Source organism: Pongo pygmaeus, chromosome 6, assembly GCF_028885625.2.
Source record: "Pongo pygmaeus isolate AG05252 chromosome 6, NHGRI_mPonPyg2-v2.0_pri, whole genome shotgun sequence".
Classification (NCBI taxonomy): domain Eukaryota; kingdom Metazoa; phylum Chordata; class Mammalia; order Primates; family Hominidae; genus Pongo; species Pongo pygmaeus.
Window position 1 is genome coordinate 132,014,118 of NC_072379.2, and position 15,996 is coordinate 132,030,113.

Sequence of the window (15,996 nt, forward strand, 5' to 3'; positions counted from 1 at the left end):
CTTTCTGAAGTCAAAATTGCTTTATTTACTAGGTTCAGGCATCATACGTCCAAAAATGTGAGGATCCAAATTCAGGCGCAGCGGAGTGTGTGTTAATGAAGTTAGTGCTGGTATACTGACACCCTAGAGAAAAACCAAGTTTTCAGTTTATGTATCAGGTGCATGCAAAGGGCATTAAAAAGTGTTCTACAACGTTGGTCAGAAATGACTACATTACTTCTACTGGTATGAAAAAACTGCAAACCTATCTCAGCCCCTATCAGACTGGCAGACACTAGTCCTGAAGCAACTGGGCCTAATCCAAAACTTCGGCGCAGCAGGTCACAGAGGAGGCGCCTGGGAAAGAGGAGATATCAAGTGAAAGTGAAGCAGGGAGAAGCCAGAAGCCACCCCAGGCAGGTCAGAAAAGACTGTGGGGCTGGGAGGGAGGATGACAGGGTGTGGGGAGTGGGGGGGGGGGGGGGGGGGCGTGTTATCAGAGGGAGAGCACTAAATGACACAAAGCAAAGGCAATCCTTAAAATGCCAATTCACCCTGGGAGACAGGGTGTGCACAGTGGAAAAGCAGGGTTTGGGTCCTGAACCCAGGAAAACCATTTCACACACAGGTACACCGAGGCATGGGTTTCAAATACGGTCCTGCAACAAGAGAGCAGTAGTTACGAGTAGACTGTGAGCCCTTGCAGGGTATAATTCAACCTGGCATTCCCCTCCCGCCCCAGCAGTGCCTAGCACTTGGCACACAACCAGGAATTATCTCTGAATGAATGTCCCACGTCTTGAAACTCTGGGCTTCTTCCCAGACACCTGGGCTTCTGGCCTTACAACACTACGGGCCGGGACGGGAGAAACCAGGCTGGGCGGGTCCGGAGAAAATGGGGCCTTGGGGTCCGAGTCCAAGCACTGGCCCTCCGCCCGTCCACGGGCACTCACCCGGATGCCCTTCACCACGGTGATGTTCTCATTCTCGTCCGCCTCGAAGGTGACCCGGCGGGTGCTGGTGGTCCCACCCATGACTCCGGTTCCTGCCCCAGCGGAGACCTAGCGGGGAACCACGAGCACTTCGGGGCCCCCGCGCCCACACGCGCGTGGAAGGGCCTGGATTCTTTTCCCGCACAGCGGGAGCAAGGCCACGACCCCAGAAGCAAGGAGAAGGCGCCGGTCCTGCGCTCCCGCCTCCTCCGGTCACGCGCCACAACAAAAACGCCTCAGGTTGGTCGGAGATGCGAACTGCCCGCCTCTGTTCGGCGAGGGCGTCCGGATTGGTTCACCCGACCCGGATGCTATGGCAACAGGTGGTGTTTGATACGCTTTCCCCGGAGTCCCTGGGTGTAGTGGGAACTGTGGTCTCGATCTGGCGCGGTGGGTGCTGGGACATTCTCTCCCCGCGCCTGAGCGCGCTAAGGGAGCACGGCATTCTGGGAGTTGTGGTTTTGACCACCCAGAGACGCCTAACTGGGCAACTTTTTGAAGACATAATTGTAGAAATTTAGGCCACTGAGTTCAGAGACACAATCTTTCTCTCAAAGGGACTCACAGTTTAATGAAAAGGATGCATGATCCTAATGAAGCCATTCCTAGTGTTCTATATACAAATTCCTGGCTCAAAACTTAGCATTTCATTACAGTCGTGGGGTAGCTTAATGAAGACTACTTCTGAGAAATGCCTCGTTAGGTGACTCTGTGATGTCTGTGGTTGTGCAAACATCATAGAGTGTACTTACACAAACCCAGATGGTGTAGCCTACTACACACCTGGGCTACTTGGTGTAACCTATTGCTCCCAGGCTGCAAAGATGTACAGCATGTTACTGTACTAAATACTGTAGGCAATTTTAACACAGTGGTATTTGTGTGTACAAATATATCTAAACATAGAAAAGGTACAGTAAAAACGGTGTAAAAGTGCTTGCTTTGGCAACACATCTAGGACAATTTGAACAAACAGAGATTAGCACGGCCCCTGAGCAAGGTTGACACATGAATTTCTGAAGTATTCCATTAAAAAAAAAATCAAAGATAAAAAATGGTACGCTTCCATAGGGCACTTACCATGAATGGAGCTTACAGGACTGGAAGTTGCCCTGAGTGAGTCAGTGAGTGAGTGGTGAGTTGAATGTGAAGGCCTGGGACGCGACTATGCAGTACTGTACCTTTTATCAACACTGTACATTTAAGCAACACTAAATTTATTTTCAAATATTTTCATTCTTCAAGAATAAATTAACCTTAGCTTACTGTAACTTTTTCAATTTATAAACTTCTTTTTTTGTGACTTTTTGACTGTTTAATAACACTTAGCTTAAAACACAAACCCACTATATAGCTGTACAAAAATATTTCTTTCTTTATATACTTAGTCTATAAGCTTTTTCTATTTTTGAAATTATTTACTTTTTACTTTTTAAACATTTTGTTAAAAATTAAGACAAAAACACACGCATTAGCCTAGACCTACACAGGGTCGGGATCATCATCACTGTCTTCCACCTTCACATCTTGTCCCACTGAAAGGTCTTCAGAGGCAATAACACATATGGAGCTATCTCCTATGATAACAGCACCTTCTGTAACACCTCCTGAAGGACCTGCCTGAGGCTGTTTTACAGTTAACTTTTTTTTATAAGTAGAAAGAATGCACTTTAACCTAAAGATAAAAAGCATAGTATAGTAAATACTAGGAGACAGGAATTTTCCAGCTCCATTATAATCTTATGATTCCACTGCCAAAAATGAGGTTCTTCTTTGACTGAAACACTGTTATGCAGTACATGAATGGTGGCATTTTAGTCGTAGCCATAAAATAAAAAAATAAAAAACGTAAATGTATGTTTGGTCTATGTCTCTTTTCTCATGAACTATGTATCTGTATTTTTTTTCTTTTTGTAAAGTAAAATTTTAAGTACTATGGTTTTCAAACCTGTCTATGAGAAAATACATTTCTTCATAGAATAAATTATTTGCACCAAGTATGCAGAGGATTTACTTTCCACTTTTGTGTCTCCTTCTATTACTAGTTCAGTTACATAAGTTAGGCCATAATAGGGTTAGGCAGAGAAAAGTTAAGTGATTGCCAAAGATGGCATAAATTAGTGGAGGAATTAAAACTACATCAGAAAAGTTGAGATGATCTATTGTGGAAAGTTTCTATTAATAGGTCAACATTTCACCTCTGTGAGACCAGTACATAGTTATTAGATTATTCATCTACATATTTCTTTTTTGCTAAACACACTGTTACACATAAGTTTAGCCATATGACCTTAGTTTTACAGAGGCAGATGATTCTCAATAGAAATTAGGTTAATGATGATACTATTCTTCAATTAGTCCCTCTCAACATTAAAAACAGCAGGCCACAACACACCATGGCATTCTCTTATGCCAAAGGCATCTACAATGCAGTCACATTTTTGAGCTTCAATTATGTGCTGATCTATTACTGTATGAATCCAATTATGTGCTGATCTATTACTGTATGCATCTTTTTTTTTTTTTTTCTGAGACAGAGTCTCGCTCTGTCGCCAGGCTGGAAGTTCAGTGGTGCAATCTTGGCTCACTGCAACCTCTGCCTCCCAAGTTCAAGCAATTCTCCTGCCTCAGCCTCCGGAGTAGCTGGGACTACAGGTGCGTGTCACCACACCCAGCTAATTTTTTTGTATTTTTAGGAGAGACAGGGCTTCACCATGTTGGCCAGGATGGTCTTTATCTCCATCCTCCCGCCTCAGCCTCCCAAAGTGCTGGGATTATAGGCGTGAGCCACCGCTCCCAACCTTACTGTATGAATCTTTAGAGCAGAAACTATGTCTTTTTAATCTCTATATCCCTGGTCAGTAGCAGAGTGTTGATTACATCTCATCATTGTATTCTTTTCAAATTGTACTATGTTACTTTGCAGTTATGAGACTACGTGCTACTTTGTACTTGTTCTCAAGTTTCCTTCTTTTTTTTTTTTTTTTTTTTTTTTTTTTTTGAGAGAGAGAGGATCTTGCTTTGTTGCCTAGGCTAGAATGCAGTGGCCCAATCACCACTCATTGCAGCCCCAACCTCCCAGGTTCAAGCAATCCCTCCCAGTTCAGCCTCCCCAGTACCTGTGACTACAAGTGTGTGCCACCACACCTGGCTGCGGTCTCTCTATGCTGCCCAGGCTGGTCTCAAACTCCTGAGCTCAAGCAACCTTTCTGCCTTAGCCTCCCAAAGTGCTGGGATTACAGGCATGAGCCACCATGCCCAGCCTAACTCTTTCTTCTACTGGGAACTAAAGCTCCAAGGAACTATGACTTTCATTTTTTGGGGACCCTCCCCTCCACAAACACACTCTCACTTATTACCCCAATATATAGGGCATATCGGAGGTTTTATATAAAACATATGCTCAACAAACACTTACGAAAATAACCAAGTACAAAGAAAGCATTCCTTGGAGAGAACAGAGAGATGAAGAAACCACTAGTTGTCTTAAATATATATATATATATATATCCTTAGAATACTAAATAGAGTTCTTTCGACCAAATATATTAAAGATGATGAATGCTAAGCATGAGAAGGTAGTGGAGTGCCTTCATGTTTTATGATTCAAACACATATAAGTGGTCTTATCAAACAGACAACCCAAAAATATTTTAGACATCCTAATGCATTTTAACCAACATTACAAAGATGCCTTCTGAGTTTGAAAAAAATTCAATGTATTCTTTAAAACAAAATGCCTTCTCTAACAATATTGTTCTATCCATGTCAATTTCCAGGCCAGTCATGCCTATACAATCCCTTCTTGAGCTACCCAGAACCTGTGGCTTCCCTTTCTTTCTGGCTACAGCTTATTAGTAGTCATCTAATCCAAAGGCAGCATTTACTAGCCAGACACCTATGAGCTAGAATGCAAAGCTTTGCCCGAAGAAAAATAATAGCTAATACTTCAGCTACTCAGATTCTCCATGTTTTTCTCCCTTTTCTCTATCTCTGTACTCACTTTCTCAAATTTAAACTTGAAAATTCAGAGCATACAAAAAGATAGCAAGAAGATAAGTTATAACACTGAGTCTGTACCATGAAGAATCATGGCAAACTAAAGATAGGTGGAAGAAGAAACTGCAAGAAAAATAAAAGGCATCCAGACTGGAAAGGAAGAAATAAAACTACGTCTATTCAAAGATAACATGATCTTACAAATAGAAAAATCTTACAGAATCCACTGCAAAACTAGTTAGAACTAATAAAAACTCAGCAAGTTTGCAGGATACAAGATCAACATATAAAAATCAATTGTAGCTGGGCGCTGTGGCTCACACCTGTAATCTCAGCACTTTGGGAGACCAAGTCGGGCAGATCACCTGAGGTCAGGAGTTCGAGACCAGCCTGGCCAACATAGTGAAACCCCGTCTCTACTAAAAATACAAGAATTAGCCAGGTGTGGTGGTGGGTACCTGTAATCCCAGCTACTCAGAAGGCTGAGGCAGGAAAATTGCTTGAACATGGCGGGCGTAGGTTGCAGTGAGCGGAGATCGCACCACTGCACTCCAGCCCCGGCGAGAGAGTGAGACTCCATCACACACACACACACAAAAACTGTATTTCTATACACTGGCAATTAAGAAGCCAAAAATGAAATGAGGAGAGCAATTCCACTTATAATAGTATGAAAAACAATTCAAATGTCCATTAATTGATGAATGGAAAAACAAAATGTAATATATCCAGAAAATGGAATATTAATGGGGAATAAAAAGGAAGAACGTACTGATATATACTACAATATGGATGAACCTCAAAGACATTATGCCAAGTGAAAGAAGCCAGACACAAAAGGCGGTTGAAATGTTCAGAATAGGCAAGTCCATGGAAAACAAAAGAAGATTAGGCTTGGAGAGGGTAGGAGGAGGTGAGATGTAGAGTAACTTCTAATTGGTACATAGTTTCTTAACTTCTAATTGGTACATAGTTTCTTTTGAAGGAGTGATAAAAATGCCTAAAATTAGATTGTGATGGTTGCACAATGCTATAAGTATGCTGAAATTTATTGAACTGTACACTTTAAATGGATGATCTTTATGACATGTAAATTACATATTAATAACACTGTTAAAAAGTATTAGCTAGGCATAGTGGTATGCACATGTAGTCCTATTTATTCTGGAAGCTGACGTGGGAAGATCACTTGAACCCAGGACTTGGAAGCCACCGTGAGCTATAAATGTGCCCCTGCTCTCCAGCCTGGGCAACAGAGCAAGACCCTGTCTCTAAATAAATAAGTAAAGCTGTTAAAGAATGCATAGTTATTAAGATAACTTGGGAAAGATTTTTTAAAAAGAATGTATAGTTAGTTAAACATGATAGAAATTATCATTTTTTAAAGTCCAAATCTTTTTTTTTTTTAAAGGAAAAAGAAAAAAAGAAGAAAAAAAACTGTGAGCAGCTTTGTAATAGTGAAATACAAGCCAGTTAAAAGGGAGACTTGCATAAAGCAAGCCCTTAAAAATTAGTTTAGTCTTGGCCAGGCACGGTGGCTCACGCATGTAATCCGAGCACTTTGGGAGGCTGAGGTGGATGGATAACCTGAGATCAGGAGTTCAAGACCAGCCTGGCAAACATGGTGAAACGCTGTCTTTACTAAAAATACAAAAATTAGCCAGGCCTGGTGGCAGGCACCTGTAATCGCAGCTACTCGGGAGGCTGACGCATGAGAATCGCTTGAACCTGGGAGGCAGAGATTGCAGTGAGCTGAGATTGCACCACTGCACTCCAGCCTGGGCAGCAGAGTTAGACTCTGTCTCAAAAAAAAGAAAAAAAAATAGTTTAGTCTTACAAATACAGAGCACTGATGTGAAGACCTAGGACTCCAGAAGCTTCTAGGGATGCCTAGGATTCAGAAAGGCCTTCCAACTGAAGTCTTTATAATGGCCGGCTCTGTCTAGGCTGCTGGGCTTCTGGAGGCCCAGTCGTGCAATGCTTCCTAGGTTCTGGGGCACATACAGCGTTACCAGAGGATCTTCCTCATCATATGAGCCTTCCCAAATATCAATAACAATAATGCAACATATTTTCTTCAGTCCCCACCCAGGAAACAAGCACTCTAAGTATTGAATGTCAGCAGTTTACTTTGATACAGAGCTGAGAACTGAGCAGTAATTTGGTTTTTCACAAATCTTAGCTTGACCACTAAGCAATATTACCTTCCAACTCCTTTGTTCTTTGTGATTTTTCCCTTTTCCACCACATCAAATCTTTGCAATGAATGCTGGAAAAAGAGAAAGAAGGAAAAGAGGGAGGGAGGGAAGAAAGTAAAAATTCAGTCATCCCTAATGATCTCCTTCCTCTAAAAAGGAAAATATATGTATACCTAAACTTCCAAATCAGCCAGGTGCAGCTGCTCACACCTGTAATCCCAACACTTTGGGAGGCTGAAATGGGAGGATCACTTGAACCCAGGAGTTCACGACCAGCCTGGGCAACTTCAAGACCAGCCTGGGCAACCTGGCAAGACCCCATCTCTACAAAAAATACAAAATTTACTCAGTGGTGATGTGCACCTGTCATCTCACCTACTGAGCAAGCTGAAGTCCAAGGATCACTTGAGCCCAGGAGATCTAGGCTGCAGTGAGCCATGATCGTCCCACTGCACTCCAGCCTGGGTGACAGAGTGAGACCCTGTCTCAAAATAAATAAATGAATAAAAACAAACTTTCAAATGACTCAGACAAAATTACATAAGGTTTGCTCTATATACGCCAATTTTTCAATCCCAACTTTAAACAAAAAGTAGGAAAAGGCCTAATCCTGGCGACCTCACTTCTGCTACTCCTTCACACACCACTTGACTGTCCCTGCTCTACTTGGTGGGAGTGTAGAAAGATATGGATTAGAAGCAAAGGTAAAAATAGAAAGAACGTGACATGGGATAATGAGGGAGAGAGAGGAGAGAGACTAGTTCTTGGTCCCCAGCTAGAAAAGCTAATCATTGTGCTGTTCATCACAGCCCCCTCCCTCCCCAGCAATTCTGAGTAGCATGCTAGCTGCACAGTAGAGCACTTGGATTCTATGACCTGTGCTGAAATAGAATATAGATCTAATGATGGTGTTTTCTGAGCTAAAAATTGAAGCAATTGCTCTATTATTTGTGAACTTAAAGAGACAATGAAATCAGTCCTTGAAATCAGGATTATCCTGCAAAATCTAGGACATATAGTTGCCATAGTTATAGCAAACCAATTAAAATCACTGAAAAGTGCCTCGTGTGTAGTGCAATCAATACAGAGACATTCTGAAAATATGGACTAAGACATATTTGACAAGCCATAATAGAACATCAGCTTTAAAACTTTTTCCACCAATTATTGTTTGTAGAATCATATAAACACAATGAAGCCCTAAAACAGTATTGTGTGTGTGTGTGTGTGCGAGCATGCATGTGGATGCGTGCATATGTGCTTATGTGACATATTTTGAATACAAGAATTTTGAGCAGCACACTTGAAAAGATTAAAGACTCAAAATGGCATAAAACAGTCATCAATAATTAGAAGGCATTTACAAGGACAGTATAACTATGCAACTTTGAAAATACCCACAGTTATGGCATGAATCACATAGTCTCTCTTTAGTAGCCATAATGATCAAGTGATTTAGTGCATCGGTCAAGTAGAACTGATTCACCGCACTGCCCATGTGTCTAGTAAAATCATGAGGCAGAGATACCCCCCATGTTTCAGAAACCACTCCATCTATCTTTGGCTTTCAACTAACAGTACCTTTGTGATAAAGTTTGGCTGTGTCCCCATCCAAATCTCATCTTGAATTGTAATAATCCCCACGTGTTAAGGGTGGGACCAGGTGGAGATAATTGAATCATGGGGTCAGTTTCCCCCATACTATTCTCATGATAGTGAGTGAGTTCTCAGGAGGTCTGATGGTCTTATAAGATGCTTTTTTCCCTTTAGCTCGGCAATTCTTCTTGCTGCTGCCATGTGAAGAAGGATGTGTTTGCTTCCCCTTCCACCATGATTGTAAGTTTCCTGAGGCCTCCCCAGCCATGCTGAACTGTGAGTCAATTAAACCTCTTTCCTTTATAAATTACCCACTCCCGGGTATGTCTTTATTAACAGTGTAAGAAAGGACGAATACACTTTGCTACTAAGTCCTTGTTCACGGTAAATTGTATATGCTATGCCATGCTGTGTCTTAGGATGGGCTCTGGTGACCGTTCAGTTTAACGGACATCACTTAATGCTCGATAGCTAAAGTAAATCTTACACACAGGTCATAACTTGGCAGTTCACCAGGAAGATTTTTTTTGTTACCTCTGGCATAAAGTTTATTCTAGAGTAAAGCCTCACCAAATTAACAGCAGGTTTCTGAAAGGCCACTCTCTGTCCTTTCCTGGACATTCTTCTGCTTTGCTTTTCTTGTTTCTACTTTTTTTTTCTCTGACACCTTATTTCTTTCCTCCTCATCTTACATTCATCAACATACAGTGGCTGAAATACTGAGTCTAAGGGCATAGAAGGAGGGGTGGCCGTGAGTGGGGAAAAGTGTGCACGGAGTAAGAAGCAAACTCAGCCCAGCTCCTGCATCTTCTAAGCTCAAGCCCTGCCAGAGTTCCAAGGTCTTTCGATTTCCTTTGTGTTGGATTTAGAATGATCATCTCTGATGAACAGAGACCGAGTCAGAAGAGACTCATTTCTCATCTCCATGCCTTAAACAAGCACAAACATTCCATCTGTCATCTCTCCTGATGGCTCCTCTGGCCTTGATGAATTTTCAAGCCATTTTTATTTGAGAGCACGGGGACATTCTCCTAACCTTTTAACAATGTCTACCTGTCATGGAGCTGGAGAGATTTCTGAAATGCAGGCTGTTAGCCTCTTTACTTCCAAATAACAAATGCTTGAAATGCATCAAGGTTATATGGGCACTTCTGCTGCGATGTTGGACAGGCAGAGAAATGCCTGTTTATTGATGGTAATAGTGTAGAAATGTCCCTAAGTACACATTCTACACAGCTGGTACTCACCCGAGTGTGCTGCCTTGTTTGGTTCCACTTTTGCAGCAGCTCAGGGAGGCACCCAAGATGGGCACATCCTAAGCCTCTCAACTCCAGTGAAACTCTGGTTTACTCACAAGTTCCAAAGCATAGTGGATTCCAACTTTTGACCTGGAACAAGAGTTGGTACAATGCAATTCTTTTATTAGAACTCAAGGAGCTGGGCCTGGGCTCGGTGGCTCACACCTGTAATCCCAGCACTTTGGGAGGCCAAAGCAGGCAGATCAATTGAGGTCGGGAGTTTGAGACAGCCTGGCCAACATGGTGAAACTCCGTCTCTACTGAAAATACAAAAATTAGCCAGGCGTGAGCTGGGCACGGTGGCTCATGCCTGTAATCCCAGCACTTTGGGAGGCCGAGACGGGCAGATCATGAGGTCAGGAGATCGAGACCATCCTGGCTAACATGGTAAAAACCTCTCTCTACTAAAAATACAAAAAAATTAGCTGGGTGTGTTGGCGGGTACCTGTAGTCTCAGCTACTTGGGACGCCGAGGCAGGAGAATGGCATGAACCGGGGAGGCAGAGCTTGCACTGAGATTGCACCACTGCACTCCAGCCTGGGCGACAGAGTGAGACTCCGCCTCAAAAAAAAAAAAAAAATAGCCAGGTGTGGTGGCACGCACCTGTAATTTTAGTTACTCAGGAGGCTGAGGCAGGAGAATTGCTTGAATCTGGGAGGTGGAGGTTGTAGTGAGCCAAGATTGTGCCACTGCACTCTAGCCTGGGGACTGCTGGAGCCCAGGAGTTTGAGACCAGCCTCAGTAACAAAACAAGCCCCTCTTCTACAAAAAAAATTGGGAGGGGCATGGTGGTGCAGCCTTGGGAGGTTGAGGCAGGATACTCACTTAAACCTGGGAGGTCGAGGCTGCAGTGAGTACCACTGCACTCCAGCCTGGGCAACATAGTGAGCCTGCCTCAAAAACAAAAACTCATAGGACTTTCAAGTGGAAGCAACCTTAACAACCATCTAACCTTCCTCTTTATATCACACATGAAAGAACCAAGACTCAGAGAGGCTGAGTGAGTTGCCCAAGGCCACACAGCCTGGTTACATCAGGGCCTGGCAAGAGTCCATATCTCCAGGCATTCCGTCTAGTACTCTGCCGCCAGCTATGTTCTCTCTCATGGGAAACTGCCCTTATGAGCCCTATGTGCAGGACTTTGGTGCTGGATGAAGGATACTGCAGCAGCTTTTGGAGCTGTGGCAAACATGATTGCTAAGTGGAGGGATGGCGCACAGTTGTGAGGTGGCAATGCAGGCCTCTGGTACAGGGGTGACTTGGGCCTGGCATAAATTAATACACCTTCCCCATGGGAATACTGGGGAAGGAGTACTGGCTTCATTCAATTCATTAGCTAATGACCCAGCAATTCTACTCCTGGGTACACATAATAGAAATGAATGTTTATTTCTACCAACAGACAGATGCAGGAATATTTATTACAGCTTTATTCACAAGAGCCCCAAGCAGAAAATAGCCCAAATGTCATCAGCTTTAGAATAGATAAATAAATCGTATATTCACAGAATGGAATGCTATACTACAACAACAACAACAAAAAATAATAAACTATCGCTATACTCAACAACATAGGTGAATATCATAGGCATAATGTTGAACAAAAGAAGTCCAACATAGAAGAATACAGGCTGCATAAGGCCATTTACATGGTGTTTAAGAACAGGCAAAATTATTATTATTACTATACTCACCACTACACTAAAGAGGAAGGAACAGGCAAAATTAATCCTTGGTGATAAATATCAGAGAAGTGGTTGCCTTTGTGCATTGTTTTCTGCATGTTGCCACATAAAGCATACTTACTGATAAACTGTGTACACCTCACCTGTGTACCAAAGTCACCCACATTTTCCCAGTCTTTAGGGTAGCATAAGGTGATCATTGCACAAGGCCAGGAATACTTAGTCCCTTTGGTTTCTGGGGTAGGAGGTAGAGACTGGCCCAGGGGTTACAGGGGTCTCTTAGGGCACTGACCAGGGACAAAAACTAGAGAGAATGGGTTGGAGCCTGAGGAATTATTTGAATGTATTGGTTCTTGATGGCTGGTGAATGACAGAAGGAAAGTCATTTACTCCCAAGACTTGGCTGTTTGGCTGGGTGTGGTGGCTCATGCCTATAATCCCAGCACTTTGGGAGGCTGAAGCGGGTGGATCACCTGAGGTCAGGAGTTCAAGACCAGCCTAGCCAACATGATGAAACCCCATCTCTACTAAAAATACAAAAATTAGCTGGGCGTGGTGGCACATGTCTATAATCCCAGCAACTTGGGAGGCTGAGGTGGGAGGATCACTTGAGCCTGGGAGTTCAAGGCCGCAGTGAGCCATGATCACACCACTGTACTTCAGCCTGGGTGATAGAGAAAGACCCTGTCTCAAAAAATAAAAATAAAAATCACCTGTAAATAACTACCCATAAAAAACTACTCCTAATATATTAATAATATGCACACATAACCTTTTTTTTCTCCAAGAAAAATGGGACCATATAGTATATACTGTTCTTAACCTGCTGGGTTTTTTGCTTAATGCATTGTAATTCTCTTTTCCATGTTATTAAATGTTCTTTTACAAGAGTATTTTTAATTATTGCATAGTGTTTCTTTGTGTAAAAAATCTTATTTATCAAATTTCCTACTATTGGGCATTTAGGAATTTTTTTCTCTAAGTTTTAAAACATTAACTTTTTTTTTTTTTTTTTTTTTGAGACAGAGTCTTGCTCTGTCACCCAGGCTAGAGTGCAGTGGCGCAATCTCGGCTCACTGCAACCTCTGCCTCCCAGGTTCAAGCGATTCTTCTGCCTCAGCCTCCTTAGTAGCTGGGACAACAGGCGAGTGCCACCACGCCTGGTTAATTTTTGTATTTTTAGTAGAGACGGGGTTTCACCCTACTGGCCAGGCTGGTCTCAAACTCCTGACCTGGTGGCCCTCCCGCCTCAGCCTCCCAAAGTGCTGGGATTACAGGCGTGAGCCACCACACCCAGCCCTTTTTTTTTTTTTTTTTGAGACAGGGTCTTGCTCTGTCACCCAGGCTATAGTGCAGTGGCACGATCTCGGCTCACTGCAAGCTCCACCTCCTGGGTTTAAGTGATTCTCCCACCTCAGCCTCCCGAGTAGCTGGGACTACAGGCATGTGCCACCATGCCTGGCTAATTTTTTGTATTTTTAGTAGAGATGGGGATTCGCCATGTTGGCCAGACTGGTCTTGAACTCCTCTTCTCAAGTGTTCGGCCCACCTCAGCCTCCCAAAGTGTTAGGATTATAGGCATGAGCCACCGCGCCTGGCCTAAAACATTAACATTATTAACAATTATGTTGATGAAGAGTCTTGTAGGCAACTCACTCTTCATATTTATGATTATCCCTAGGATAAGTTCCTAGCAATGAAATTACTGGGGACAAGAGTATGTACAGTGTCAGCTCTCTCATGTATCTTGCGTCTGTATGCTGAAACAATTTATGGTTCAGGGACATGCAATAGTTGTTTCCTGTATCCCTAATGACACTGAATACATCAGTTTTCAAACCATTACCAATTTGGTAAGCAGAGCTCAATAGCTCAAAGTTTTAATATGCATTTATTTTATTATTAGCAAGGTTGAACTTTTTTACATACATGTTTTTATTTGTATTTCTTCATATGTCAATTCATATTCTTTGTCCATTTCTCTATTGGTGTACTCATCTTTTCTAAAATATTATTTTAATTAATTATGGTTTTTAACTTAGTACTATTTATCTTTACTTTTTAATTATTCATCTTTAAAATGTATAATTATCATTTTAATTTATAACATTACTTACAATTTTGTTTTATACTACTAATTACAACTTTATACTTTAAACCATTTTATATCTATTTTTAATTGTTAATCTTTTAAATTTGTTCTCATTTTTATAATTGCTGTTATCTAATTTGAGCCTTTTGAAATACTTTTTTCAATCATTTTATCACCTTATATCATTCTTTTTATCCCCTTCTTATTTCTCTTGAAAATCGTCTCCTCTGTTTTTAATTATCTCTTTTAATGACTTTTAAACTAATAGGAGAAAAAATGGGAAGAGAAATAGTAAGTGTGGGGAGAGTCCATGATGTTCTAGAGAGTTTAGGAGCCTTCTTTCCCCAGCTTCCCTGAGGCTATTCTTCCACTGGACTTCCTTTCCTTCCAAGGCTGGTTTCCCTGCCCTCAGGGACCCACAGAGCAATCCTTCTGACCACAGCCTGTGTATGTGTATGTAGGAATGCCATTGTCTCTGGACCTCTGCCTCCACACCTTTCACAGAGAGCTATAAGATGATCAGCGGGGTCCCTGACACACACAGCCACTAGATTTGGGGCAAGCTGTGCCAACAATATCCCAGGAGAAAGGAGGGGAAGGTGGGCAGAAGAAGACATCTAGGCAAGGGCGCTCTGCAGATTGCCTTTCTCCTAACCGTGGAGAGAAATCAAGGGGTGTCGCATCTCTAGAACAGCTCCCACGCTCCTTCCTTGTACTGTGAGCTCCCTGAAGGCAGGGACTGTGTCTTCTTCAACTTTTATATTTAGTCCATACTGGATCCCTAGTCTTCTGATGCATGTTTGTTAGATGAATTCATTAATGTGAACCAAGTATGTTCTCTTTTCTAAAGAGCCAGCATCGTGCGGTGGGGTCAGAAATCTTAGGTTGTAACTCCAGCTTTGTAATTAGTAAAATAAGACCTATAGCGAGATCACGGATATAATGTTTAATTTCTCTAATTGTTGGCTTTCTCCTCTCTAAAAAAAGGATAATACCTAACCAATCTACTTTATAAGGGTAAAATAAGGAAAACCGTATAGGTTGTTATGGAGATTTCAGGAGAAGTTTTAAAGTTATTTAAATGTAAAAGTTGTTTGGGAAAGGTCAATTAGAATACAAAATAACTAAGATATGAGTGCCCTTTTCCCTCACTCTTGCCCGACACTCAGGTGTGGCTGGTCCACTCAGCAGGTCCTGTTGTAGGTTCTTGTCACACTACCAGGAAAGATTAGGCACGCAGATACTTTGAAGGGTGAGGGGTTATAGAATTTAGTGAGGGAAAAGGAAAAAGACTCTCAGCAAAGCAAGAGGGGTTCCTGTTAACAGGCCCCCATCTTACAGATTGAATTTCAGGTCACCACCCAGGAACAGGAGAGGCCAGGCTCCTCCCCACTGCAAATGGCACAAACTTCCTGAGGCCCCACCCCATCCTCCCAGTGTGCAGGCCAGTTGGAAATTTTCCAGGGAGCCCTTTTTACTTGGCTGTCTCAGTCCCACTGTCCTTTTTCTCCATCCCACAGCGATGGAGCTACTCAGTGGAGGCAGAGGCACCAGGCTGGGTGAATCTCTGTAGGAAAGGCCTGGGTTGACTCCAAGAGAGACTAGCAGAGGGGAGGAGGGAAGAGGGTAAGAGAGGCCTCAGGGGCAGGGAAGATGTGATGGAGGAAGGCTGCAGAGAAGGTCCCAGGGGTCAGGGGTTGGAGAATGGAGTGACAAGAGAGATAGGAAAATTCAGTCAACCTTCTGTGGACTATGAACTGGCTCCACTTTATTCTTTTTCAGTAGATGCCAGTTATACCTGTCAGCGTTCTCCAGAGAAATTGAACCTGTAGGAGATATAGATGATAGAGATAGAGGTAGAGAGGTAGATGTGTGCTGGGCATGGTGGTTCACGCCTGTAATCCCAGCACTTTGGGAGGCCGAGGTGGGAGGATCCCTTGAGTCCAGGAGTTCAAGACCAGCCTGGGCAACATAGGGAGACCCCCACCTTTACAAATAATAATAATTTAAAAATTACATTGGAGTTGTGGCATGTGCCTGTGGTTCCAGCTACTCAAGAGGCTGAGGTGAGAGGATCGCCTGAGCCCAGGAGGTCAAGGCTGCAGCAAGCCATGATCGCACCATTGCAGACCAGCTTGGGCAACAGAGACTCTGTC

The 15,996-nt window shown here is 42.8% G+C and overlaps 1 protein-coding gene and 1 non-coding gene across 4 annotated transcripts in view; one reads left to right on the forward strand and one right to left on the reverse strand.

The window, feature by feature from the left end:
- CHCHD3 (coiled-coil-helix-coiled-coil-helix domain containing 3) overlaps positions 1-1,355 on the reverse strand; it is a 299,985-nt gene extending 298,630 nt beyond the window's left edge. Inside the window, exon 1 of one of the 3 annotated variants that reach the window (XM_054494780.2) lies at positions 933-1,355. In XM_054494780.2, the coding sequence (XP_054350755.1) occupies positions 933-1,013 (81 nt within the window). In that variant the 5' untranslated portion in view covers positions 1,014-1,355. The remainder of the gene's footprint in view (positions 1-932) is intronic. The other 2 variants (XM_054494779.2, XM_063667850.1) reach the window with 2 other exon arrangements.
- A 549-nt stretch (positions 1,356-1,904) lies between these two features.
- Positions 1,905-2,007, forward strand: LOC129041790 (U6 spliceosomal RNA). Its single transcript, XR_008503938.1, has one exon. It is a non-coding gene; the product is annotated as a U6 spliceosomal RNA (small nuclear RNA).
- Positions 2,008-15,996: the final 13,989 nt, after the last annotated feature.